Source organism: Glycine max, chromosome 8 (genome assembly GCF_000004515.6).
Source record: "Glycine max cultivar Williams 82 chromosome 8, Glycine_max_v4.0, whole genome shotgun sequence".
Taxonomy (NCBI): domain Eukaryota; kingdom Viridiplantae; phylum Streptophyta; class Magnoliopsida; order Fabales; family Fabaceae; genus Glycine; species Glycine max.
Window position 1 is genome coordinate 2,725,242 of NC_038244.2, and position 26,364 is coordinate 2,751,605.

At 34.0% G+C, this 26,364-nt stretch overlaps 4 protein-coding genes and 1 pseudogene across 6 annotated transcripts; 2 read left to right on the top strand and 3 right to left on the bottom strand.

Annotated features, from left to right (window-relative positions):
• Window positions 1–4,740: 4,740 nt before the first annotated feature.
• Window positions 4,741–5,815, bottom strand: LOC100305871 (uncharacterized). The gene has a single exon (NM_001251049.2). The coding sequence runs from the start codon at window positions 5,714–5,716 to the stop codon at window positions 5,147–5,149; it is 570 nt and encodes a 189-aa protein (NP_001237978.2). The 5' UTR covers window positions 5,717–5,815; the 3' UTR covers window positions 4,741–5,146.
• A 5,557-nt stretch (window positions 5,816–11,372) lies between these two features.
• LOC102663620 (uncharacterized) lies at window positions 11,373–13,372 on the top strand. Its single transcript, XM_006584750.4, has 2 exons — window positions 11,373–11,637; window positions 12,165–13,372. Exon 2 carries the CDS (start codon window positions 12,169–12,171, stop codon window positions 13,159–13,161), a length of 993 nt encoding a protein of 330 aa, XP_006584813.1. The 5' UTR covers window positions 11,373–11,637; window positions 12,165–12,168; the 3' UTR covers window positions 13,162–13,372.
• Window positions 13,373–15,303: 1,931 nt separating this feature from the next.
• On the bottom strand, window positions 15,304–17,034 carry LOC100805136 (pentatricopeptide repeat-containing protein At1g77170, mitochondrial). The gene has a single exon (XM_014778665.2). It carries the CDS (start codon window positions 16,949–16,951, stop codon window positions 15,575–15,577), a length of 1,377 nt encoding a protein of 458 aa, XP_014634151.2. The 5' UTR covers window positions 16,952–17,034; the 3' UTR covers window positions 15,304–15,574.
• Window positions 17,035–17,454: 420 nt separating this feature from the next.
• LOC100782492 (protein phosphatase 1 regulatory subunit 7-like) lies at window positions 17,455–20,516 on the top strand. Of its 3 annotated transcripts, NM_001255583.3 has the most exons (7): window positions 17,469–17,807; window positions 17,886–18,116; window positions 18,204–18,350; window positions 18,680–18,822; window positions 18,913–19,027; window positions 19,930–20,075; window positions 20,164–20,516. In NM_001255583.3, exons 1-6 carry the CDS (start codon window positions 17,532–17,534, stop codon window positions 20,008–20,010), a joined length of 993 nt encoding a protein of 330 aa, NP_001242512.2. In that variant the 5' UTR covers window positions 17,469–17,531; the 3' UTR covers window positions 20,011–20,075; window positions 20,164–20,516. The 3 variants fall into 3 exon arrangements, with proteins under 3 accessions (XP_040873546.1, XP_040873547.1, NP_001242512.2); XM_041017612.1 differs by having other exon boundaries at window positions 17,455–17,807; window positions 18,680–19,027; window positions 20,164–20,456; XM_041017613.1 differs by having other exon boundaries at window positions 17,455–17,807; window positions 18,913–20,075; window positions 20,164–20,456.
• A 608-nt stretch (window positions 20,517–21,124) lies between these two features.
• LOC100806211 (protein unc-13 homolog) lies at window positions 21,125–25,260 on the bottom strand (annotated as a pseudogene).
• Window positions 25,261–26,364: the final 1,104 nt, after the last annotated feature.

The following is a 26,364-nucleotide window of genomic DNA, read 5'->3' on the forward strand; positions in this document are numbered from 1 at the left end:
CATCACACGCAAAGCTAGAATATTCTTGTTAATACGTTGTATAAAAAAATTATATCAGGATCTGTAATATAGAGAAAAACAAAAGTATAGAATTATTATTTTTAAAATGAGACATGATTAACTTAAAATAATTTTCTATCAATTGATCTAGGTAGGTAACGTGGTCAAACACATAATTTATATATCACTAGATATATCTTAAGATTTAAAAATAAAATTTGAATTAAGATTAACAATAATAATGCCCTAAAAAATAAAATAAAAATATTCTATAATAATAAATTTATAAACCCATTTGCAGATTCAGAATACACTAATGATATGTGAAGGACTTTCAAGGTTCAAAATACCTGTGTCAATCACGGAAAAGTTCAAATGGCATGTGTCGTGATAATAATAATAATAATAATTAATAAATTTGTGAGTTCATTCACAAGTTTTGGAATACACTTTTGATAACACAATATTGTTATATGATGCTTCATACATACATATCTGGTATAGTTACAAGCCAAATTTATCTGATTAATATATTTTAAATAGCGAAAGTATGGTTGACCTCTTTTATTTTGCAGAAAAGTGTGATTAACCTAATTCTCTTTTACTGGGTCATTTTGTAAACCCGTTTAAACAGATAATTATTTTTATATTTTATGTTATGAGTATTATCTTACATTGTTCTTTAGATTTTTATTCTTTTATTTGATGTAAACAGGCAAATATTGTAGCTCTTGAATTAAGCCTCTAGACCCAATACGTAAGGTAGCTTGTCTTGCATATGGAAGAGGATATAGAGTGAATCTCTTTTAGGAGTTAACTTGATCTGCCAAGGAAATGCTAATCATTATTCGTTGGGTTTCCTTGGGAAGGACATTGTGCAGCAATTAAATTTTTTTGACACCTATGCCTTCTGCAGACGCCTTAGTTAATTTAAGTGGGGTTTGTCTCAAGATAGGGAGATGGGGTTGAGGATTTTTTATAGCCCTCCCCGTTTTTTGCTTGTTCCCTTGTCAGCTTATTCCTCAGCTTTAGTATTCCGTGTGAAGGATCAATTCAACGATAAAGAAAATTTTTGTTTGTTGGATTTTTTTTCTAATAATATGACTTTGTTTTTATCAATGTATGAGATTTTTTTTATTTTATATTAGTTTTATAAATACTAATGACAAATATTTTTTTTAGTAGGCCTAAAGCGTATACTTTACTTTTGGACTGGCCCTGTCCGTGTATAGTTGGCCGTTTCGGCCCTTCCAGTAATAATAATAATAATAAAACACTTGTCTTGTGGAACTGAATCTCACTTACATAAGCCCTTTTTGCCTAAAATTCTTGAACATCAATCCATTTCCCGTTTTGGGCCCCAATTAAGCTACACTGATAGCTCACTTGCCCACTTTGCCCTCTTTTATGGATCCCAGTCTGTAAAAGCCCAAAAGCACCCCAATTGTTTGTGAACCCATAATTTTCACACCCTTTTTTGACAGAAACTTGTTTTATTTGTGTGCAACTATTCAATGGGAATTTCTTTTAATTGTTTACGTGGACGAAATATTCAAGATAAACAATTTGGTTTGCGTTATATGGGGACCAAATAGAACATAACATAAACTAGCCTATGTCGTGTATTATAGATTGACACCTCTTTGTGTTAAATAATTATACAATGAAAAATATATTCAAAGTCAAAATATAGGATAAAAGCGTTTTTCTATTGTACATTTAATTTATTTATATTCATGTGCATTTGTTATTTTTTACTAATTAATTTAGCTAATTTTGGTGTTTAATTTTAGTTGCTTTAAGAAATTATATAATAGTTAAGTAACTTGATAAATAATAAATGAGACAAAAGTATGAAACAAATCAAATTAAGTAAACATACTTGTAGAATATAAATTTTATATATATATATATATATATATATATATATATATATATATTAACATATTTAATTCAATCAAATAAATTGTTTGATTTGTTTAGTGAAGGCCTCTTCCAAAAAAAAAAGCTTAGTGAAGGAGGATTTCGATAAAAAAAAAAAAGTTCCTTTTAACTGAAAACTGTTATTTACCAACCAGAATAATTAATGCAAAATGATAAATGTTATATATGTAATTTAGATACGAATGTTAATTTATATGTAAGTGTAGTTACTGTTACCAAAAAAGAGATTGCTAAGATGGTTTAAGAATCTTTTACTGCAATAGAAACAAAAAAGAAAAACCATTAAGAGACAAAAACTATAGGTTGAACTTTGGATTTGACAAGGATCACCTTAATTATATTCTTCCTATAAGTAGAATTTAGAACCTTCACAACTCTTTTTAATCCTTCTATATCTCCATGTATCACACTTTTCACTCTCGGATTGGAAGGGATAACCTTAGCCTCTTCAAATTTAAACCATTGGTGAATTTGACCTATATTAATAGTTCCAAACTAAAGGCAACATTCAATATATAACAAATCCACACAATCACATATATCGCTCCATAACTTCCAAGTTTTCCCCCCTTTCAAATAAAGCAGAGAACTTTCCAAGTGTCTACAGACAAGGGGTGCGTATAATGACAACAATCATGCTCAAATTTGGATATACACCATAACATCAAAGTGGCTTTTATCCCATTATAACCTAACTAAGCAACAATCGTCTTTTGCCTCCTTAGTGATCCCTAAAGCAGCATGAACTTTATTTTGTCTTTGACAAAATGGCTCTACTGTTCACCATCGCCACTGCTTTGGGAAGAAATGGACAAACTAATCCACACACCAAATAAAGTGTCCTCAACTAATACGACTGTCCCACATGTAATGTATACCCGATATTAGATATTCACACTTTTGAATCCCAATTGTTTTTATCGCATGCATGTCCGATAATTTTTCAGAATGAATATTGTTTCAAGGCATATTCTTTTCAATAATCTATCTATATATGATAAATTCATTATAGTATTTATTTTTCCTAATCAATTGGCGCGGTACATGGGTTTCAATGTTTATTAATAATTTCTTCATTTTAAGACCCACTATTCATACAAGATAATATAAGTAACGGTTACAGAATAATTACTTTACATGTTTTTCTTTGTTTTTTAAAAACATTATATTTTCATTTTGGTAAGGTTAAATTTTTTTAAAAACGAAGATACGGGTACAGGATTTTCAGACTCAATGTTTTTCTTTTTTAATAAAAAAGGCTTAACAACCTTTTTCAGATTCAATAATGATGGCAAACTGTAACAAGTGCCAAAACAGCAAAAATGAATTATGCAAGTCTATAGGGTGATACTTAACACGCTTTTCAATTAAATAACTAATTATTTTAATAATGCATGATAAGTCGAAAGCTGGCTCCAAAGTACATTTAAAATAACTTAAAAATCGAAATAAGGATACTCAGGTCAAATAAAATTATTATATACGATAAAATCTGTATTTAATGCAATTATATATAGAGAATTAGAACTCAAGTTAATTTACTTGAACACTTAATAGCATTCCAAATTTGATTTGCTCTATGACAATCACGTGACATCTAAAGAATGTCTTCAGGGAATAAGCTACACCTGCAACAAAACACGTTAGTATAAAGGTGTTTATGGTAACAAAAAAGAATTTGTAGGAAGGCAAGCCATAGAGGAAGAAAAATTATGAATTTTGGGAGTTGAGATGACCAAAAAGCCATGTCCAAGTCTCTCTATGGGTATCATGAGTGGATGTATTAGAAGAGACTCATCCGTATAAGCTGATCGAGCAGAATAAACTCCATCCGGAGATGGGTGCCAAATCACACAATCCTCAAGCTCATCATCAGTAACAACAGATATCATTTGTTGCTTAACATCATGTGGAATATTTGTAGCCAGCAAATTGAAATTTCATTGGCCATTCACAAAAAAATATTTGAACAGTAAATGGGTATCCTGAATATATATTTACATAGTCAACTTGATTGCACAAATACCATAAAGAAATGTCACCGGATCCAATTCTAATGAGAAACACATACATCATTAATTCAAAAACTCCATTGCCTTCAAAATTGATGACCAAGTAAAGGAGCAATTGCTAGGAATGTGTGTTCGAAGGATATGATTAGACTTCAAATATATATCCTTCAATATCTGAACCCGCAATCTGCCATTATTATGCATGAGACTCCATATATGTTTGCCAAACAAGGAGACATTAGCCTCCCTGGCAGTATATATGTTTGCCAATATCACTGCTTTTAATTTATGTTTCCACCCAACTCCATTTATTAAAGATAAATAGGAAAAAATACTTCTACTTCATAAGAATTTAAGATAACTTGTTAAAAAAATAGGACTTTATTTTTTATTAGCTCAAAAATTTATTTGGCAGTTTTGAAATTGAACTAGTACTGTACAGTCCCTTATAAAAAGGAGAAATTTAGAACTAGTCCATAGATGAGCGAGAAGTAGCATAGTAGAGAAAGAGCAATTGAGGGACAAGAAAGACATAAAGGGTGTAATAAAGCCAATTTCCAACTCACCAACCTTGAAAAGCTGTAAATTAAATTTCTGCATATAACCAATAGGCACGAAACGTAAGGCTCTTGCTTTAATCCTCCCCCCACTTTAATTTATTGAGCAAAGTTGCAGTAGGTGCAATGCTCTTGCTTTATCGGGAGCGGAGAAATTCCAAACCACTAGAGGAAGACAGGCACAAACAATTTAACAAACACATCACATCTCCTTTTATTATTTCTTTTTTTCCTTTCATTTCTTTTTCTATCCATCATTAATCACCAACATTCAAAACCCAAAAATACAGGGAAAAAAAAAACAGTTCCAAACACTAATATAGTACAGTGTAGTGAACCGAAACAAGACAGTATATGCAAAAACACTAAATAAACATCAAGACAATCATCTCTCAAGAACCGATCCAAAAAAAACAAAGAAGCTGCTGCATAAAACGAAAGCAACAAAGTCGGTCACGTGACTTGAGTAGTCATCCATGTCAGCGTGCAAATATGATCATGCAACTTTGATGATATATATATAGCAGCCAAAAATATGCAGAAGGTTTGGTTCATGTGAGATTTTAAGTCGAATGCGGGCACAAAGTTCTCCCTGGAAATACTGAAGTTGAAAACAGTAGTAATATTGATGGATCATCTGTTCCAGGAAATATGATAGGGGGAGTCAAGATATGCCATTTTTTTTTGCAAGTTGAGGTCCTTATAGAAGTTCTTAATGAATTCTTCGGCTGCCACGTCGACTTGGCTATCCTCTTCGTCCTTGAGAGGGAAGGGTGAGTCGGTGACTCTTAGCTGTCTGACAGAAGCAGGGCTCTTTCCGAAGCCAGGAAAGGGAGAATTAATATTGTTTTCGTTGTTGAGGATCTCCAGAACCTTCTGAACTGAGGAGAGGGATTTGGTGGAAAAGCGGTTGGTGCGTTTGGTGGGGATGGCAGGGCTGTTGCTGCAGCTGAACTCGTAGTCGCTTGGGGAGATGAAGGTGCTGTGGTGGTGGGATCGGCATGTGAAGAAGGAGGTCTGCATGTTGTAGTAGTGATGGTTGAGGATGAGGTTGTTAAGTGCAAGTTTCCCACGTTTGAGCATGAGATGGAACTCCACCATTATTTTGCTCTTGGCTATGCCCTTTCTCAGCATGAAGAACAACACGCGTACCATGTTCCATACCTTCTTTGCCACCACCGGCCTGCTTGCCTCAATTTCCATCACTGTTTATTTGTTTTTCTTCTTTTCTTTTTTAGTATTTACAGAGAGAGAGAGAGAGAGAATGTGTTTTTGGTATGCCACGGGAGAGAGGGTTAGGAGCTATTTAAAGGAGTCTGTGCAAGTGCAACCGTGCAACACGCTTCTATTATTGCCATGAAACATAATTATAAGAATGCTGTAGTTAATACTTGTAATCATTTAAAAAATGATATTTAACCTAATTTTTAATAGGATGAAATATAACGTCCTCATAGATAGCATCTGTCATTTAGCTAGATACTATGAGAATTCTTTTATTAATAATTATAAATAATATTTTTTATATTTACTTTATTTTAAAAGAATAATTTATGTATTGAAGATATAAATAATTTTCACATTATTTATTGTCTAATTACAAATATATATATATATATATATATGATAAGTTTTTTTAATACTAATTAGTTAAAAGTCATATCTATCGTGATTATATATTAATTGATATTGAATAAAAATTAGGTTTTATTTTTATTTTTAAAATATAAAAAATAGTACTTTCAACAATTTTATATAAACCAAGTGAAAATATAAAGAAAAAAATCAAACTATTTTTTTGTCATCTTATTTAAACTATTCAATCAAAAAATAATTATTTATATAAATTTAAAGATGATTATTATAAAAATCTATAAATTTATTATACATAATAATTTGTATTTGAATGATTAAAATTTATTATTATTATATATATAACTTATTATATATATAAATTTATTTTATATTATATAGTATGTAGACCTTTTTCTCAAATTTATTATATAAATACGATGTCATTTTTGCAATAAATCATTAATCTGTATTAAAAAAAAATTATGGCTCGAACAAATTCTCTCCCATAAAAATTAAATACCTATAGTAAAAAAAATGACACAAATCATGGATATCTTCCAACATAATTGCACCACGTATGCAAAAACAAGAGATCCATAATCGTCTTGCAATCCCTTTCGAATACAATCATAAGAGAGGAGTGATTGCTCCGGCCATTAATTAAGTTTCCTTTGTAAAAGACCGATAATGATACCAAATAACAACTATCGCACTCGAGAGTATAAGATTTGATATTAACATTTTTAAAATTAAATATGACAATAAGACTGAGCAAACTATATACAGTAGCTATAACTAAATAATTGATTGTGCACCACTCGATTTTGATTAATATGCTAAATAAACCATGGAAAAATATAAGTCACTCCAGGTAGTATAACGGTATCAGTATCACACGCTGAACTAATGCCAAGTGGAGCCTAATGATATCTACAAAATTGCAATCACGATGAATCATAAATAGCATCAACTACTTTGGAAACGTGGCATTCTCGTCTTCTCGTGGAAGCCCAAATAAACCATGAACCTTACGTAAGTCGAGGATATACATGATTGGCAAAATTTAGGAGCTGCATCTAGGTCTTTTTGTGTTCTTAAATTCAAATTAGACTTTTAATTTTACGATTTCAATGACAAGAAAGACATTAAAAATTAATTGACACATATTATCGAAATATAAATTTCTAATTTCAATTGAAAAGGAGGACTACACAAAATACTTACGTATTACACCTAAAATTTGTCTTATATAATATGTCGCTATCCGCCCAAAAATTGTCTTATATTCCGCCAATGTCTAATGGCCACCGATTCTAGTGATGAAAATTTAAGTATGAAACATCAATTCTCACATTAATTAAGAATAAGTTGAGCAGATAAGATATAAGTTAAGACGACGGGGGGAATGTCCCAAAAAATAAAAAATAAAAGTAAGTAAAAAAAAAAAATATACGCAATCATTTGTACCAAAATATTATATTTAAATACTTATGTGTATCTCATTTATACATGAATATATGCATTTAGAAAAATAAAAACATATGCAAAGTTAAGTTAAGTTATGTAAAATTATTTTAATGATGATAAAAATTATAAAACCCTATATTTTAAAACTTTTAATTTTTAAAAATGTCAAAATTTAGTTAGGAAGAAATTAGACATTAAAATATTGTGTACCTTAGTACACTTTTTATTTAATAAAAATTAATATATACATTTAAACTAATGTTTAATTAAAATGTATGATACATTGATAATATAAATTATTTTATATACTAAGTATGATGTATCATACTGTAAATTTAGATTTATGAAATTTATATTAAATTATAATTTTATTAAATTAAAATTACACTAATTAACGAAGAATAATTTAGTATTCAATCATTAATGTATGACTTTTTTAGTAAATCAAATGTAATACAACTAATAAAAAATAAAATAAAAATATATATTGTCGGGCAATGGCGAATTAAGAACGAGAAAGGAAAATATTTTCTAAACAAATAATTTCCTGAAAAATAAAATTCCTTTTCGCTCACCGTGTTATGCTTGCATTGAATCTTTTGATGGAAAAGTTTTTTTTTTTCCTTTTGTGTTTGCGTGTGTGTGTCATTCAGTATTCAACTTTCCTTACACTGTTACAGAGTGGGAAAGTAAGGTAGTGTTTTATTTATTTATTTATTCAATAGAGTAATATTTTATTATTAGAAGATGAAGAAATTATCGAGAGTTTCCTTAGCCTCGTCCTCTTCCGAGCGGACACCTTTGACTTTGAATTTCTTTACACTCAAATTTGCTACAGTTCACTTTATAAAATAATAATAAATAGAGAGAAAAACAAGAAAATTCCTAATGGATAACTCATAATTCACTTTTTCAATACTTTACAGAATTTAAGTCATTATTCTAATTTAAACACTCGCATGTTGGATTCACTCTTAGAATAATTTAAAATCTTTTTTTTTCAACAGAGGAGTGTTACCAATAAATTTTAATTAATATTAATTATGTATTGATAATATAATTTTTTATATATATCGCATTTAGTTGGATACGAGTGGAAGGTTATTTTGTATTTATGCACATCTTTAGTATAAATACTCTTTAACCTTTTAAGTTATGTGTCTGCGAAACTACGTTGTGCATTTGTATTCGGTAACTTTTCAGTTTATATAAATATAGATGTATCGAATTGCATATAAAATATCTAAAACGTTAATTGCAATTATCAAAATGTTACATATATTGACCACCAGTATCATAAGGGCAGGGCAAACAAAACCTCCTTTTTTTAAAAATAAAAAATCAAGATTATAAATATTGATCATTAGTTTCACATACTATATAGAACTTTCATGAATTTATAATAATATCTATATTAATCCTAAATTTTTAAGATAATGTTCTATTATTTATTTTTTAAAATCTATTAAATCAGAGTGGCATGCCAGATTATAATAGCCGAGGACGATGGACCTAATACCAGTGGGATCAAATAATCTGTGCAGTATGTCACCTAGAAGTGGAATCCACCATGCATTTATTCTTTGAGTGCAGGAGGACACATGATTTATGGAACAAATGCTATACGTGGTGGGGTGATCAACTAGTACTACCTGCAAATAGTCAACAATACTTTTGGCAACTTAAGAGGACCTAACCAGAAATTAGCTTGGTGGTTTATGTGGATGAGTCTAATTTGGACAATATGGTTGAATAGAAAGCTTGGTGTTGGTGCAGAGCAAAGGTACAAGAGTTTAATTATTCACTTTATGCGTGGGTAAACCATGGGGCGCAAATGAATTATGGAACATATGAAGACAAGGGTGGGTAAAGCAACCATGGCAAGCATTGGGGTTAGCATGGATAATGGTTGAGTGGTTATAATTGAAGAACCCAGGACTGGCAAATATAAATGTGAATTAGGTTCTTTCTGTTATGTAAAGCAATTTCACCTTAGTTGGTTATCACTCCTCGTGCTAACTCAACTTGCTTTTATCATAATATATATATATAAATTAATTATGGATCAAATTATATTCGGTGCCTATTTGTTATCCGTTGATGTTAAATTAATCTAACACTTCTAATATATTCATTAAAGTGAGGCACGTGACCTTCAAAGTTCCCTTCCCATTTCTCGATTTCAACCTCATACCCACAGTATGTGTGCTGAAATGAGATTTGAAGCATCCATTAATAAATTTACAAATACTGCAATCACCAAACCAGTCGTCCTTTTTTGTGGAGTAGAGAAGTGTCATCCGTCTTTGCATTGATTTATTTTATTATCCAATCACCAAAACACATGTCTTCCTGCTTCCTCAATTACTAAATTTAATCTCTTATTCGGCATAAGAAACAATAAGAATGTATTTAGTTTGCATTTTCATTTTCTGTTTAGATTTTCTGTTTTCATTTTCTGAAAACTGTTTTCATTTTCAAAAGATTAGAATTCTGAAAATATGTTTGGTTTCGCTTCTTGTTTTCTGTTCTCATGAAATAAAAATACTGAAATGATGTATTGACTTCTTGTATTTTTGTATTTTTATATTTGCTTAAAATTACATTCATTGTTATCATAATTTCATTCTACCCGAAATGAGTTTTCTATTTTCAACTGAAAACACTGAAAACGAAAATTTATTATTTTCATGGTTGTTTCCTGTTTTCATTTTCACTTGAAATGTTTTCAGAAATCCAACCAAACACATTTTCATTACCGTTTTCTATTTTCAGTGAAAATGAAAACAAAAAACAACCAAACCAAACACCCCCTAAACTTTTAAACGTGAATGTTTCTCTACCATATCCTTTGAAGAATAAAAAACCATCCTTTTAGTTTACGATTTTCATATAGTCAAAATTCTAGTGGATTACCAAATAGTATTAAGCAAAAACAGAAAATAAATTCAGAAAAAACAAAAAATAAATTCAGCAAAAAAAACAAATAGTCATATTATTGAAGAGTACAATTTCAAGTGCAATTTGGGTTTGATTTAAATCAATTAAATTGTATTTATACAATTTTAATTGGTCATGCTTGTTTAATGGCGGAAAGTGCTTGAATTGAATCAATTTTAGTATGGGTACAATTCAAGTGCTGCATATATTGCTAGTATTAATGGCTGAAAAATATGCAAGTAGTACAGGAGGCAATATGCCATTGCATACCAGAGGACAGAGGTGTTACAATACGGAAAAGAATTTGAGTTGGACTGCATAATACACAGTTTTGATGGTCACGTGCCTCACTTTAACGAATATATCATAAGTGTTAGATTAATTTAAGATCAACGGATGAAAATAGGTGTAACATTTTAAAAAATTACATAAGTTTAATAATTATTATATTATTTTTATTATTTGATATAGAATATGATTCCAATTAGTGTAATTTAATTTCATGTCATATATATATAACTCTATATTCATTTGCCTCACCCAAGGTTTATATAAGTATTAATTTTTTATTTTCCGACTTTTTAGAATACTCTTTTAGTTCCTTGATTCCGTAAGAAAAATAATTCATTTTAATCTTTAATATCAATGGAAAATAAAATTTTAAAAAATTAAATTAAAGTATATATATATTTTTTATGGAATTAGAATTGAAGAAGCTCAAGAATATTCTGACAATTTTAAGACCAACGTACTAATTTGATGCCTATCGGAATAGTGGTTCGTGCAGTGATACAAACGGGCCGTGCCCAACTCCGTGAAAAAAGAAAGCCCTATAAAAAGGCCGTACTCGAACTGGAAGGCTTAATAAGTCATTTGAATTCTGAGTGATGTGTTTTGACTTTGACATGTTGAGTTGCGTGTTGAAGAGTCTCAAGATTATTTTAGAGATGGCGACAAAATGTTAACTGCCACTTTTGGGCACTCTCAACTACTCTTCTGTACTTCCAAAGTAGTAGTATTAATTTTGATCTTCTTCTTCAAACTATAATTTTAAAGCACAAATAGACTGGACAACAGTTTTCCCAGAGAGAACAAATAATACCATCACTTGCTCGGCTCCGTTAACAAAACAAGACCAAAAGGTCCACTTCTTGCTCCTCATTTTTCTGTTGAATTTTCTATGCCTCTATAATCTTTGTTAATCTTTTCTTCTTTCTTTCTTTCTTCTCTTTTTTTTCATGCCCATACTTGTTTCTTGGAATAGAAATTGCCAATAAATGTGCCCGTTGACTTGATGATTGACCTGGTTTGCGATTCTTTTTTTATTTTGATCAGTTGTTTGCAATTCCAATAGCATCTACCACGGAAGAAATACTTCTCTTCCCCTATGTTTGAATGAATCAATTGCACTTTTTTTTTGGCCTGACTTTTTAGTTCTTGGATTCAATTTCAAGTCATTATTTAATAGAGTAGTTTTGGCGGTGCATGCACATGCTTCTGTTTTCTTTCTGTAATTGTTAGTTGGATTTGTTTGTCCTCTCTTGCTGGTTGTCAAGATTTACTAGTAATTTTACATTTCTGGAATTAATGCAAGAATCAACATGTTATAATGTCAAATGAATCCTCTGAATATTTCTTTAAGCCTTGACAAAGACGTTGACTCATGCAGGAGAATGGAGTACCAATCTTTTGGAAGAGTCCAGAGACCAAAAGGGGCTAACATAATGCAGGCATTGAAGGTGATCCTGGTTTTGGCTGTTGGTGCATGGCTGTTATATCAGGTCAAGCACTCGAGAAACGATACAGAGAACTATAGCGATCAAACCGAGTTTGATGGAGCTATATTGTTGGGGCGTAAAGGGATGCCATCACGGTTAGATGAAATGGATTTTCCTGACTCAGGAAATGTAGATTCTGCAGGAGAAGCTAATGAGTCAAGTAATGGCAGGGATGATGGGTCTGGTGGAGCCAAGGAAGATAAGGCTGAAGAAGAGTTTGGACATATCTATGAGATATTCAGCAGAGGAAAAGAAGTGGAACTTGAACCAGAAAGTACTCAACCTGAGTTATCATCCAAAATTCAACACAAACATTTGTCCAAAACAAAATCTGAAAAGGTTGGTTTAGAATCAAGAAGTGAGTCAGGTCACAAAGAGCATGGCAATGAGAAATACCCAAGGATACCAATAATAAATGATTCTAAAAGTAATGACAAAGAAGAAGAAGTACAACTCAGGGAACAGCTAAAGGAAGTGCAGGTTAGAAAGAATGCTACATCAGATTTCTCAAAAATGGAGAATGATGGGGATGAGTGGCCCAAAATTAGAGAAAAGGAAACCAGGATGCACAAAAATGTGGCCGATAATGACAAAAATGCTGAAGTGACAGAGGAAATAAATGAGGTTCAAAGCTTTCATGATGAAAATGGTGTCCCACCTAATGTTAATGAAACTGAAATAGTGCATGAAGAAAACATTTCAAATGCTGGCAAAGGAAGTTGGTTTAGAAAACACATTTATGAAGTCACATATGTAGAAGATAACACTGTTGAAGTGAATTGGGAAGCATCAAAGAACCATGCTGATGAAGAAATTAATACAGTAAGTATTACTCAAGTCGACCCTTCAGGCATCAAACGCAATTCAGAAATTGATGGAGATAGCTAGTTTGGTTTTTATAAGATTATGTTTCTCATAATTGTAAACAAGAGTGTTCATAGATGCCACTTTTCCTTACAAAAATAAAATAAAATTACAGAGCTCTAAGGAGTAAGCTCCTAGGCTATACAGGATGTCTTCTTTCTTTAATTCATGATTCATGACTATGTATGATGTAATTATTCATAGGGAATGTAACGTTGCAGATATTTTCCTCCAAGAGATCACTAGCTGCACAATTTAGTCCAGGTTTCATTTAGATATGCAGTATTCTTTTTCTTGAATTTGAAAACCTGTATAGGCTAAGTTCAATGTAATTGTTGTGAATGACACTTGTTTTCAGTTATTTTAAGCTTTGTTTAAGTCGATTAGCTTTCACTGCTAATACAATGACAAGGAGTTCAAGTCCCAAGATTCCTAATATTATGAAGAGTAGTGAACTAGTGATATTGGTTCACCCTATTTTGAGGGGGAAAGAGGAGAGAGATGGGAAGAAAAAAGAAAAAGTTGAGGGAAAAAGCAATAGATATAATAAGTGACATAATAGAAAAAAAAATGTGGTGGAAATGAGATAAATGAGAAAATAGATGAATGATTATAATTATTCTATTATGAAATGGAGAAAACGTGTTTTGGCAGAGTTTTGTTCCTCTAAGCAGGTGCACTCAATTTGAATTGGTTTAGTCGGTACTTAAAAGTAGTTTTTATATATGGAGAGTATCACAAAAAAAGAACAAAACAATTCAGTATTGGTATATCAATGTTATTATACGATTGTTAATGGCAAGGCAAATCCTACAAATTGGTTTGGTTCGCAGGTATAAGGTCAACAACACACTCCAACTTTGGTAGCCGTTGGTGGACAGATACGAGGCAATAGTACCGACCATTACCAGAACTAAAACCAAGAATAGATCAAAACCAGATATACTGACGTTGATGATACGCTGTACTTGACTTTGAGGTAACATGCGATGCCTAGTTCCTAAATCTTACTCTTTTTTTTGGGTCAGACGAACGTACTTCATTATGAGAATCACATTAGAAAGTTGCAACACGTAGTTGGTTTTACACTTTTACTCCTTCATAATTCAAAAAGCTGAGAAAAAGATAACACCACAAAAAGAGAGCACTTTAATTGTTTGCATTTGGCAGAGCTACGCGCCCACACCTACCCAACAGTACCCCGTTCTTAGTTAGAGCATTACATTGATTGGGATTCTTCAAAAGAGTATCGAGACCTACTAGGCTATTATTACATTTACATGCAAAAATGTTTGTTCCACACCCAGGTTCATCCGTGTATATATATACACTCATGGGATGCATGGATGATAGAAATACGGGGAAAAGCTGTGTATCCGTGTATACACTCATGAGCCGAAAGACAGAGAAATGGGAAGATAAGAAAAATAAAATGTGTGATAGATATTATGTGAAATATAATATAAATAAATAAAAGTATAGAATAAATGTAAAAATTAAAAATGGAAAATATAATATCAGGACTGATCGGACCTTATAAATATATCATATTAGGCTCATGAACACTGGATGAAGATGTGGAATAATCCACGTACCAGATCAGCTTCTAAACTCTAACGCAAAAGCACCTGCAGGGGACCAGGCATACATCAGCAATAGCTGATATGGATAGACTCCTTTGGATCAACAATTCTATGTGATGGTCTCATGATTTTTCTATCAACAAATTTCTCTCAGGTCATAAAAGTTGGAACTCCTATATTTATTTAAGCCCCTAAAAATATTATCCAAAATAAAAATAAATGAAATTTAGAAAATAAATTCAGTACTCCAGAAACAAATAACTCGAAAATTTAACAAGCCTACCAAGATTGTGAGCCTAGCAGTCGGTACATCGTAGAAAACTAAAGAGAAAATGACAAATGGAAAATCCAATTCCAACTATATCATGTAGTGGAATTTGACTCCTTATTCACTTAAGAGTTTAGATAGGAAAGTACTGGTTATGGAGTTCTGTGACTGTTATCAAGGAAAAGCATCCATTTCTTAAATCATATGGCTGAACTCGGTATATGTTTAATTAATAGTTATGTATGCACATCAGGTAACGATGCGATTCTCAATCTCAGTTACAATATCTAGATTTTAACCTTACCCCATGAAATGTTAAATTAAAAATCAACTTATATTGTAATTAACAGCAGAGAATTTACAGATCAAAATTTCCCTACTTTCTAGGAAGCTATCCATACCTAAACTTTGGTCTTCCTCCCACCACCCTGCCCTCTAACAAAAAAAAAATAATGGTTGTGGAAACATTCTGTTTTTGGAGTATACATTTCTGAAAAACATTTTAATTTTCAAGTCACAATCGACACAAGCAGAACCATAATTGAGTGTAAAATCCCCAATGCTAAAATAAATTATTATTGAATCTTCAATTTGAATTTGTTGCCAGGCTATAGGCAGGAACCTTAGCAAGCCTTCCTTGTTTCATTACCGATCTTATTCTCTCCACCTCCTTCCATAAGCCTCTATTGGCATAGATATTAGACAACACCACGTAAACACCATCATTCCCAGGTTCCAATTCTTGCAAATGCTTAGCTACCCATTCTGCCATGTCCACATTCCCATATTTTTCACACGCACCCATAAGACACCCCCACACTACAGAATTTGGCTTCATAGGCATCTCCTCCACTATTCTTCTGGCATCCTCAAGCAATCCTGCTCGACCCAGAAGGTCCACCATGCATCCATAATGCTGCAATTGGGGTGTTATGCCATAAACATTCTTCATCATATCAAAGTAAAATCTCCCCTCTTGAACTGCCCCACCGTGCACACAAGCACTTAGCATTCCAATAAAAGTAACGAAATTTGGCCTCACCCCAGCCTCTCTCATCCGCCAGAAGCAATCAAGCGCTTCCTTCACATGGCCATGCATCCCATACCCAACAATCATGGACGTCCACGACGATACATTTTGTTCCTCCATCATTGCAAAAACCTTGTAAGCCAGATCCATCCGGCCACACTTCCCATACATATCAATCAGCGAATTCAACATCAAAATGTCAGTCCTCGCACCAGCTTCAGCCTGGAAAACACATTTATGCAACTGGAGAGCCAGGTTGAGGTCACCAATGTTTCCACAAGCCGACATAACACTAACCATGGTCACACCATCTGGCATGAAACCACGCCTCCTCATATTGAGGAACACACTTATCGCATCCCTGGCAAGGCCAGCTTGGGAAAGCCCACCTATTACAGCATTCCAAGAACCCAGCTTTGGGTCAGGATTTTCGTCAAACACCATACGGGCACCTCCAAATTCACCAGCTTTAAGATACAAGCTAAGAAACCCCGTTTCACAGTACTCGTTACATTGCAGTCCAATCTTGATAGCAATGGAATGAAGCTGTTTCCCAAGGTTAACATCAAATGTTTGGCACACGGCCTTGAGAGCAATGGGGAGGGTGTAACAATCGGGCAAAACCCCATTCCTTAACATGAAAACGAGGATGCGAAGTGCATTGCGTGGAGCCTCTAGCCTAGTGTATGACCTTACAATGTTGTTCCAATTAAACGGCGCCGGATTGGAGATCAAAAAGTGCGTCGTTAAAACGTGGGCATACACTTGGTTAAGTTCCCTCACAGTAGCGCAATTACTCAACTGAGTAGCTATCAACGCTACTGGGTCGTTTCCAGAATAATCCAGAAGAGATCGAAACACAGAATTTTGGGTAGAGAAACAACGACGACAGGGGAATATAAGTTGCAAGAACCTAAAACTATGCATAGACATAATAGTATCGCTGTGCTGCTACATGGTCCAAAACGAACCATCCCAGTGGCAATGCATGAGCGCCAAAGAAGAAAGGACGGGCCTCCAAGTATTTATTTTTTTGTACTTTTTTTTTACAAAAACATTTTTTCTGCATAGTAATTTTGATAAGGCTCAAAAAAGTAAATAATTGAATACAAGCGTTTAATGTTAAAAGTTAAAATTGAATTATTTAAGGATTATCTGAATTTAATTTTTAATAAAAAAATAATTTTTTATTAAAATTTAGGATAAGGGCATTTTAGGATAAGGCTCGAAAATATTTTATCTTTTCTTTAACGGCATTTTAGGATAAGGGCATTTTAGGTATTATGAATTTTTTATTCTAAAATAGGATAATGGCATTTTAGGTATTATGAAATTATTAGAAAAAAGAGGATACTAAGGAAAGCCCTTAAAAAAGTAGCGGGCCGTGTCCCAGGCTCGGCCCAGATGGGCAGACACGTATATATAAATAAAAAACATAAGAGTTTGAGTTGCGTTGTTGCAGGGCAATGTGATTGAGGCAGATAGTGAAATCCTAAGATTGTTTAGTTGGAAGATGGAGGCAGTGGAATCAATAGCGGTTCCGGAACCGGACGAAGACGATCCTTCATCGACGCTTCTGGATCTCTCGAGTTACCAGCTCCACGACCTTGACTCGGTCGAGTTGCCACCCAGCCTCACCGAGTTGGACCTCACCGCGAATCGCTTGTCCACGCTGGACCCGCGCATAGGGAACCTCTCCCATCTCAAGAAGCTCTCCCTCCGCCAAAACCTCATCACCGACGCCGCCGTTCTCCCTCTCTCTTCCTGGAACGCCATTTCCTCTCTCGAGGTAGCTAACTCCGTCTATTAACGGATGGACGGACGAATTCGAATTGCTGAAACGCTTTTTTTATTTTATCTAATGCAGGAGCTTGTGCTGCGCGATAATCAATTGAAGAACATTCCTGATGTCACCGTATTTAAGAAACTTCTGGTTTTCGATGTTGCGTTCAACGAGATTAGTTCGCTACATGGCTTGTCCAGGGTCTCCGATACCCTCAAGGAACTCTACGTGTCCAACAACGAAGTTGCGAAGATTGAGGAGATCGAGCACTTCCATCAGCTCCAGATTCTTGAACTCGGCTCCAATAAATTACGGGTAAATTGACGTCACAGCTTTAAGTTGTTACCGCGTGCTTTGTTTGTTTTCCTACGCTCTTTTTTTATGTCTACGTTTGTGATCCAGGTGATGGAGAATTTACAGAGCCTCGAGAATTTGCAGGAGCTGTGGCTTGGGCAGAATCGAATTAAAGTTGTGAATCTGTGTGGTCTCAAATGCATTAAAAAGATTAGTTTCCAAAGCAATCGTCTCACTTCAATGACGGGATTTGAGGTTTGCCCTCTCCCAATAATCCCATGTTGCGGCTGCCCTCAATTTGAATCCACAAATTTGAGCTTACTGATGAATTTGGGGATTATTATTATTATAGTAAACAGTCTATGCACTCATTTTGTAGAGGATTTTTAAACTGTCATCCAATAACAATTGATATGTATGGAAAGAAGTTCGACGACTTATACAAAAACTATCTTAAAAGTATTGCTTACCATGATTTCTAATTAGTTGACATTATTATACTGATAGTGCATAGAATTAAACTCTTGATACTATTATTACTTTTGTTTGTGTATTCTAACTTTGTTTCTTGATTCTGGGTACAGGGTTGTGTAGCTCTAGAAGAACTGTACTTGAGCCATAATGGTATTGCAAAAATGGAAGGGTTGTCATCGTTGGTCAATCTTCGGGTTTTAGATGTATCATCAAATAAGATAACTTCAGTGGATGACATTGTGAACCTGACAAAGTATGCATATTTCTCTGTTTCAGGCTCCACAGATAATCTTTTATATGTTCTTACATTGGTAGATTCATTGCCTCGTTTAATTTATTGCAGATTGGAAGATTTGTGGCTTAATGATAACCAAATAGCATCACTTGAAGGAATTGCTGAGGCAGTCTCTGGTTCAAAAGAGAAGCTTACCACCATCTACCTAAAAAATAACCCATGTGTATGGTTACTAGCCTTACAAATTTGTTTTTCCCCCTTGAAACCTTTATATTTGAAGATTTGGCTATTTGTTAGCAATATTCCATGAATTTCCTTTCCTTTTTGTTGGATCTTTTTCCTTGTTAGGAGTTGAATTGTGGGCATAAAGTGTGGATAATCTTAACTGAGGTTCATTTAAATGGACAAGCCACAAGTTTTAATTGTGCTGATTGATTATTCAAGTGAATTTGGTTGGTTGTCATTGATTATTACATTCTCCAATGCAATGTAGCAGGGCCGGCCCAAGGGTAAGGCGCCCAAGCCCTTTCTTTTGGGCCCACCAAAAAATAAAGTTTTTGCTATTAATATATGTATATTAAGCATATGTGTTATCAAGGGCCATGGCTCAGTTGTAACACTTAGCACTACTATGCATGGGGTCCTGTGGTCGATCCCGCATGCACGGAAAGCCTCAAATGTTTTTTTCCCTTCATTTTACTCGCTCTCACCTACATATTAATTTTATTAAATATTTTATTAGTTTAGAAAAAGGCCCATATTTTTTTAGTCAATGAAAAAGCCCCATTTCGAAGTTTGCTTTAGGCCTACCAATGTGTTGGGCCGGCCCTGCAATGTAGCATTTATTTACTGTTTCATTTGTGGCTATGGCTGGTGAAATAGATGAAGGCTTTGTAAAAGTATCATTTGTTTTTTGGACAGTTTTATATTTTCAGCACTGGGCCTTTCATCCCTGTTGGTTATATTTTTTTTTCCCCAAGTATTTGGGTTTCTGGGAGGAAGCTTATTTTGACAAATATATAATTATCCTTCAATGTTAGATTCAATGTTATATTATACCTTGTTGGATACTTTTCAGTTATATGATGTATCTCTTTAAGAATTAATCTTGCTTGTTTCTTGCAGGCTAAGACGCCCAACTATACTGGAATCCTACGGGAAATCTTCCCCAACATTCAACAAATAGATTCTGATATATTTTCTTAGAAGTTTCTTGGCTTCAGCCTTTTTGAAAACAGTTGCTTCGAAGCTTTGTCTTTTCAAATCTATTTGTAAGTTTTATATAGTTCTGTGTATGCTTTTTGTCATTCTTATAGGTTGCATTTTTATTAATTTCTGGGAAGTCTGTCATGCATGCAGATTCTGGTTTGTAAGAATGAAGATTTGGCTCCATCCACCTAATGAAGAGAATATGCTTATCAACCATTGGACGATACTGTGGCCTGACCATTGGTTACCTGTCAAATGAATATGCTTGTTTTATGTTTCTTTGTTTTGCAGACCACATTTCGTTGTGTGTGTTTTTGGCATCCAATTTTTGAGTATCACTGTAACACTTTCTTTCTACTGTGTCAATTATATTTCTAGCTACCGACTGTGGCGTACAGAGGCTGTGGGTGTAGTAGATTAATGATCATCCAGATTCATTGAAATTTGTTTTAGTGATTTCTTATCCATAATAACAAGTTAATATTTATTGTCGGTAACATCCATATTACTTAGCTCTGCAATTCTTCAAGACTCCCCTCCCCTCCAGTGTTGTTCTTCTGCTGGATGACTATTAGAGTTTTTTTTTTTGCCAAGTAATGGTATTATAACTGACAGTCATAAAATGCAGGCCATGCAGAATGGACGGGCTAACCTTAATGTAGCACAACTAGAGTGAAGGCAAATGCTTCTTGCACCTAATCCGGAATGTAAATTTACATTTTGGATTAGCCTTTCGGAAAAGCTTAAAAAGGTGCATGAAACAATTATGGAGGTGCAGGAAGTAATTGCCTAGAATGAATGGGTTATCCTAATGCAGGCCGAACTGACTGCTTTTAAAACGAGTTTTTGATCGGCTTTACAGGGAATATAAATAACAAAAATGGACAAATCATCTACTTACTGTATCAAAGATTATGATTTTACCACGTTAGTTTTTCAAACTTCCTATCTCAAGTCCTTTGGAGGGGAAAGAAAATATGAAAGGGATTTATTTACCTGTACCAAAACAAACAATTACTAATTACAATTTACAAAAAAAAAAAAAAAACTAATTACATTTTACAAATACTTAGGTCGTCATTAAAAGCATCGTGGCACATCTGCTGCAGCAAGTGAACAAATTGGTTTCTTCGATTGTGTTATTCGTTGATTAATAGCATTTTGCGTCATACCATGTTTTATTTGTTAGCGGTTAGACTTCTTGGGCAAGTTGTAGTTCTTCTTAAGGAACTTAGTGCTGTGTTATCACTTCGATGACAAAAAATTCGCAGAATAGTGTTTGGTTCTCTTGGACTCCACTGACCGGATGTTGTTGGCAATGGCAAGTGGAATTTGGCTGAAGAGCCATACATTCCCAGAATAAGCTCACTGAATAGCTCAATCAAGTCTTCAGTATCCATGCGGAACAGGGGAAGCACTTCTTTAACAGTGGTACACTGCTTTTCTATCAAATCAGCAGGTAAACCCTCTCCATTGGACCAAAACAAATCAGTCAAGCTTAAAGTCTTCCTCTATTATAACATGGTCTTCGAGGGAGAAAGCACGTGCTGGACCCCCAGCTAACAAAACCAACAAGAACCCATCAAAAGAAGCCTTCATCACCTCAGTAATTACATGCGTTATGACTCTGTCATGCACAGTAGACAAAATAATCTTCAAGCATTGATTAAGCTCCTCAAGAAAAGGCTCAATTCTAGTGGATGAAACTTCACCAAAATACAGGCCATCCCAAAGAACATAACGCAGATCCTGGAAAATCACTTTGTATGTCATGGCCTCAGAGAGTTGACGGATACCTTCCACAGACGCAGCTTTAGAAAGCTTGAACTTGTCCTCTATACCATACTCTTTTGTTGATTTAGAATTCCCAAGACGGGAAATTGTCCTCTTTTCCAAAACCTTTAGTCCCATGCCAATGCGCTGCATGGTATTTATGCGAACACAAAACTGGGGTAATGCAAATGAGCTGTCTACGTTTGTAGTTCCATGATGAAATATCCTTCTCTGATCAGTCACTTGTGACTTTCCTTTTTTCCTGAAAACACCATGAAATTTTGATCCTGCCGAACACCGAGTCAAAGCCGGCATGATTGGGTGAAAGTATTGCGGTTTCCTTTAGATCATATCAAATTTAAAAGCCTAGTAATCTTGGGGATCACTGAATAACTCTTGGTATATCTAATGGTATGCAGTAAATATATACCACAGCCAGATTTGGCCTTCAAAATGTATTGTTGGAGAGATTTGTCAAGAGCAGACATCAATTCAGGAAGCAAGGCTGCATGCATGGGTATTGGCAACAGAAAGAACGCTTCCAGAGAGTCATCTATGATTCCTAGAATCTCAAGAACAGAAGGAGCAAAGCACTCTTTATTTGCACGCGGATTCCATACCTGGAGGAAAAAGGATGAAGTGAGGTCATGTATCATTAATGAAAAAAGTTTTGTTTTATTAGAGCAAGTACAAGTAAGGGGGGTCTAGTATAAAGCATTATTGAACTTCAAAATGAAGTTTGTAGAAGAGAAGACACTAGATACACCTGCACCTTCAAAATAATAGAAGAAAAGTAAAACATGTATTTAATTTTAGGGTAATGACACAACAAAAAACATACCAGATTTCTAGTGTTTGATTCACAATAACCTATACTAACAGATAGTTTAGCTTCTACTTCTTTCGGAAGATCTCAAATTTCTTTTTTCACGAGCATTAGCAGAAGAAAATGACAAAAAAAAAAAGAGACAATACTTGGTAATCATGTATTGACAAATTGTTTTTTTTTTTTTTTAATTTTAGGCTTTGCTCCATCTTAGTTTGCCTGGTATCTCATATTTTAAAAAAACATTTTTTTAGAAATAATTTTGACTTTGAATAGATTGTCAGCTACAAAATCTAGCATACCTCTTCTTGTAAATTTCTGTCTACACACTCCTCCAGTCCATCCATTCTGGTCTTGATCCATGACTTGACCAGATTGATAATTACAGCTTCAGCCTCATAAGGGTACATCTCCCTTAAAACGGATTTTCCACCATCTTCACTGTCAACTGAATCTTCCACCGCTATCTGTACCAGTTCTCTCCAATTTGTCAGCAGCTATCAGCATTTCTACAGCATCAGGAGTCAACTCTGTAACACTCTTGACATATTGCTTCAACTCATGACCATAACAAACATGAAGGGTTGCAACAGCAACACCAGCCGCAAGTGGATGCCACCTCTTCAGTATGGGACTAAATGTTGCCTTCTCGTTAAAAGCCAGTTCGCTGATGTCTCGTGCAAGAACGGAGAGAGTTGAAAAGACTTTATCGTGTTGTCTAGGTACATGCTTGCTGATGCGAGGATCCAGTTTCTCCAATTTCTGCTTAAAGGACCGATTTGAAGGATTGGTAAAAATTACATACATGGTAAACTTGACTTTCATAATAATTACTTCATAAGTTATAGCTAAGATGAGTTCTGATTGATTCACAGTGCAAAAATGTTAACACTCCATGGAAACTAAAGTCAAGAAAGAAAAGTAATGTTTGTGCTTAATTAGGGAAGGGAAGGGAGTTTGAATGGTTGAACTTGCCTGAACGAAAACAGCATGCAATGATGATGTAATATAATTTTCAACTTTGGTGCAGGCTACATGAGCTTCTTTATTACACCCAAGAGAAATATCTCCTGCCAATATTTTTGCTGAGGATACTGCAAGAGAAACAACACTTTGCATTGATTCAATATTACCATTATGGAAAGTGTCATGGTAGGCAAGGAGCCTTTCTTCTGCCCAACTTAACATCAAATTCAATGCGTAGCTCAAAGATTTTGAGATAAACGGATCATTCATCGCCTTGGCATCATTCTCAACTTGTGCAAGCAGATTACTCGATGCAAACAAAAGATCGTTATCCACTTGACCATTGGCAACATACCGTTGAAACAAGACCCAGGAAAAGCAAACATTATGCAACATCTCATTCATTGCAAGCATAACCCAGGTCGTCTTAATGAGCTCGAAGACCTCGTCAACCTCTTGTATCACACAGGTTTCATCATTATTATGGAAACATGCTTCTAACAGAGTTTGGTAGATGCCATGGTTCAGTGGAAAGCCATCAGCCCAATGGCATGTCTCGGGAACAGACCCGTCAAACGACCTCCAAGCAAGAGACATCACATAACAAGAGTGCGAAGTGCATGCATTGATTCACTGTTTTTACCAATATCCATAGGCTTCTCAAGGCCTTCATGGATGATCTGTTGCAGACGCAGTACACAAGTGTCTGCCTTATCCAATAATGGCAGGCGAGGATGCAAGATGAGTCCTGCTTCGAGAACCTTCAAATTCCTCCTTAGCCAAGCCTCGTACTCTTGTTCACTAGGAAAATCTGAACACTTGACCTGCTGTATTAGCTATTTCAACAAGACGAGAACCCAGAGTTGAAATTTCAGAATTTGGTCCACACGTTTCAATGCCACTTATTCATTAAGCAATAAAAAAAATGTAACCTTTTTCAGGGAAGAAGAAATAGCCCTCTAAATGAATTTCAGTTTATAACTTTCAGCAAAAAACATACTAGTTGGGTCAAAAAGTTTTCTCTAAACAAAAAAAGAAACAAATTAGGAGGAGAAAGAGACCTGGCCTGCAGCTACTCTGAGGAGGGCACGCCTGAGTCTAGTGTCAGTGAGTTCCGTAACCTTCATCTGCACTCTCATCAACTCCCCCGTGGTCGCCGCCCTTCCATTCCTCGACGACGCCGTCACAGTCAGCGACCTGTACAATGAAGGCGACGGAATCCGCTGAGTTCCTCCTCTGTTAGACTGCTCAGAGTGCGAGAAGAAGGTTAACGGCTTGGGCCCCGAACTCCGGCAAGCCCCCACGAGCATCTCATAGGCCGTTTCCCGGAGCTCCGATTCTGATAAGTTTGGAGCGAAGGGGGAAGGAAGAATGTCCTCGAACTCCACAACATGCTCGTGCTCGTGCATGGTGTTTCGCAACGAACGAGTAACGAGTCTTCTGTTCTGGGTTTGTGTTAAGAATTAAGATTGGGTTTGTTATTCTTGCTTGACTTACAAGGTAGAGTATGAATTTTAATCATTTGTTTTTGTGTGTGGAGACTTGCCTTATTTTGTGTGGTAATTTTGCGTGTTCAACATTTCACATTTCCAAGCAAGTAAAATTAAAAGCAAAATACAGGAAATAATCTTTTCTTTAGAATTTAAAGGGAAGAAAGACAACTTGAAAGTTAACCCATGCAAATCTCCTCAGCACGTAGTCAAAACAAGATTGAAACTTGTACTATTTTAGATAACCTTCTACCCGTTCATGCTGTTATATGAATTCAATATGGTATTCATTGATGGATTAAAGTGCTTTATATCTCTTACTACACCCTCAATAATAATAATAATAATTGCTTTAAAACTTCAATCGCACATGTTATCTTACCCCCATCTTCCCATTTCCGGAGCTAGTTATTACATAGGTTCTTAAATTGTTCTTAATTGGATTTATTGTTGGAGGAAAAGGATGTGAATCTCATGTGTAAAAACTATTCTTGTAGAAAAATCAATTCTTATATTACTTAAGAATACTTAAGAGATAATTTGTAAGACCCATTCAAAAAAATACAAAAGAATGAGACGATGTGTTAGATCTATTTTAAGTTCTTAGAGAATTATAAATTCTTAAAATTAATGTGATGTAAGAGAACTCATAAAAAAAACTAAAAACATTCTAAGATGTTTTTTGCTATTGGAAAGGCTCTAGTAAAATTTCACTTCTTATTGTTTTATTTGATTAACTCTTTGTTTTTGTTAAAAGAAATTATAAGTTGCCCCTCTTCTACGGGACTTAAATTAGGCACTAAGACTGGGAAAGAAAGCATGCAAAAAAAAATATAAATAATGTAAAAGACATTAAAATGAAAAACTCTTTAAATATAAAAAAAAATTACATAACCAAATTTAAAAAATAGTCTCTATTATAAAATAAAATAATAGTATAATCAACTTTGAAAAAATTATTCATTTGATTCCTCTAGGAATCTAATGGGATCCAAAAGTATTTATAAAAACTAAAAATAATAGTTTTTAAGTATAAGAATTAAAAGATGCAACTATAAAAACTAAGTAAGCTTTTTATGAACTTTCAAACACTAAAAAATAACTATAAAAAAAACACTACAACAAATAAGCGTTAAGTTTGATAACCTTTTTTTAATATTAAATTCCATTGATTTGATTCTTTTGTAAAATAAAATAAACACAAGAAAATTATATAATTTAAATTTTTTAATAAAGCAAATGTATTTTATCTCATAACGACATACTATATAAAATATCCATTTTATTAACCTCGTT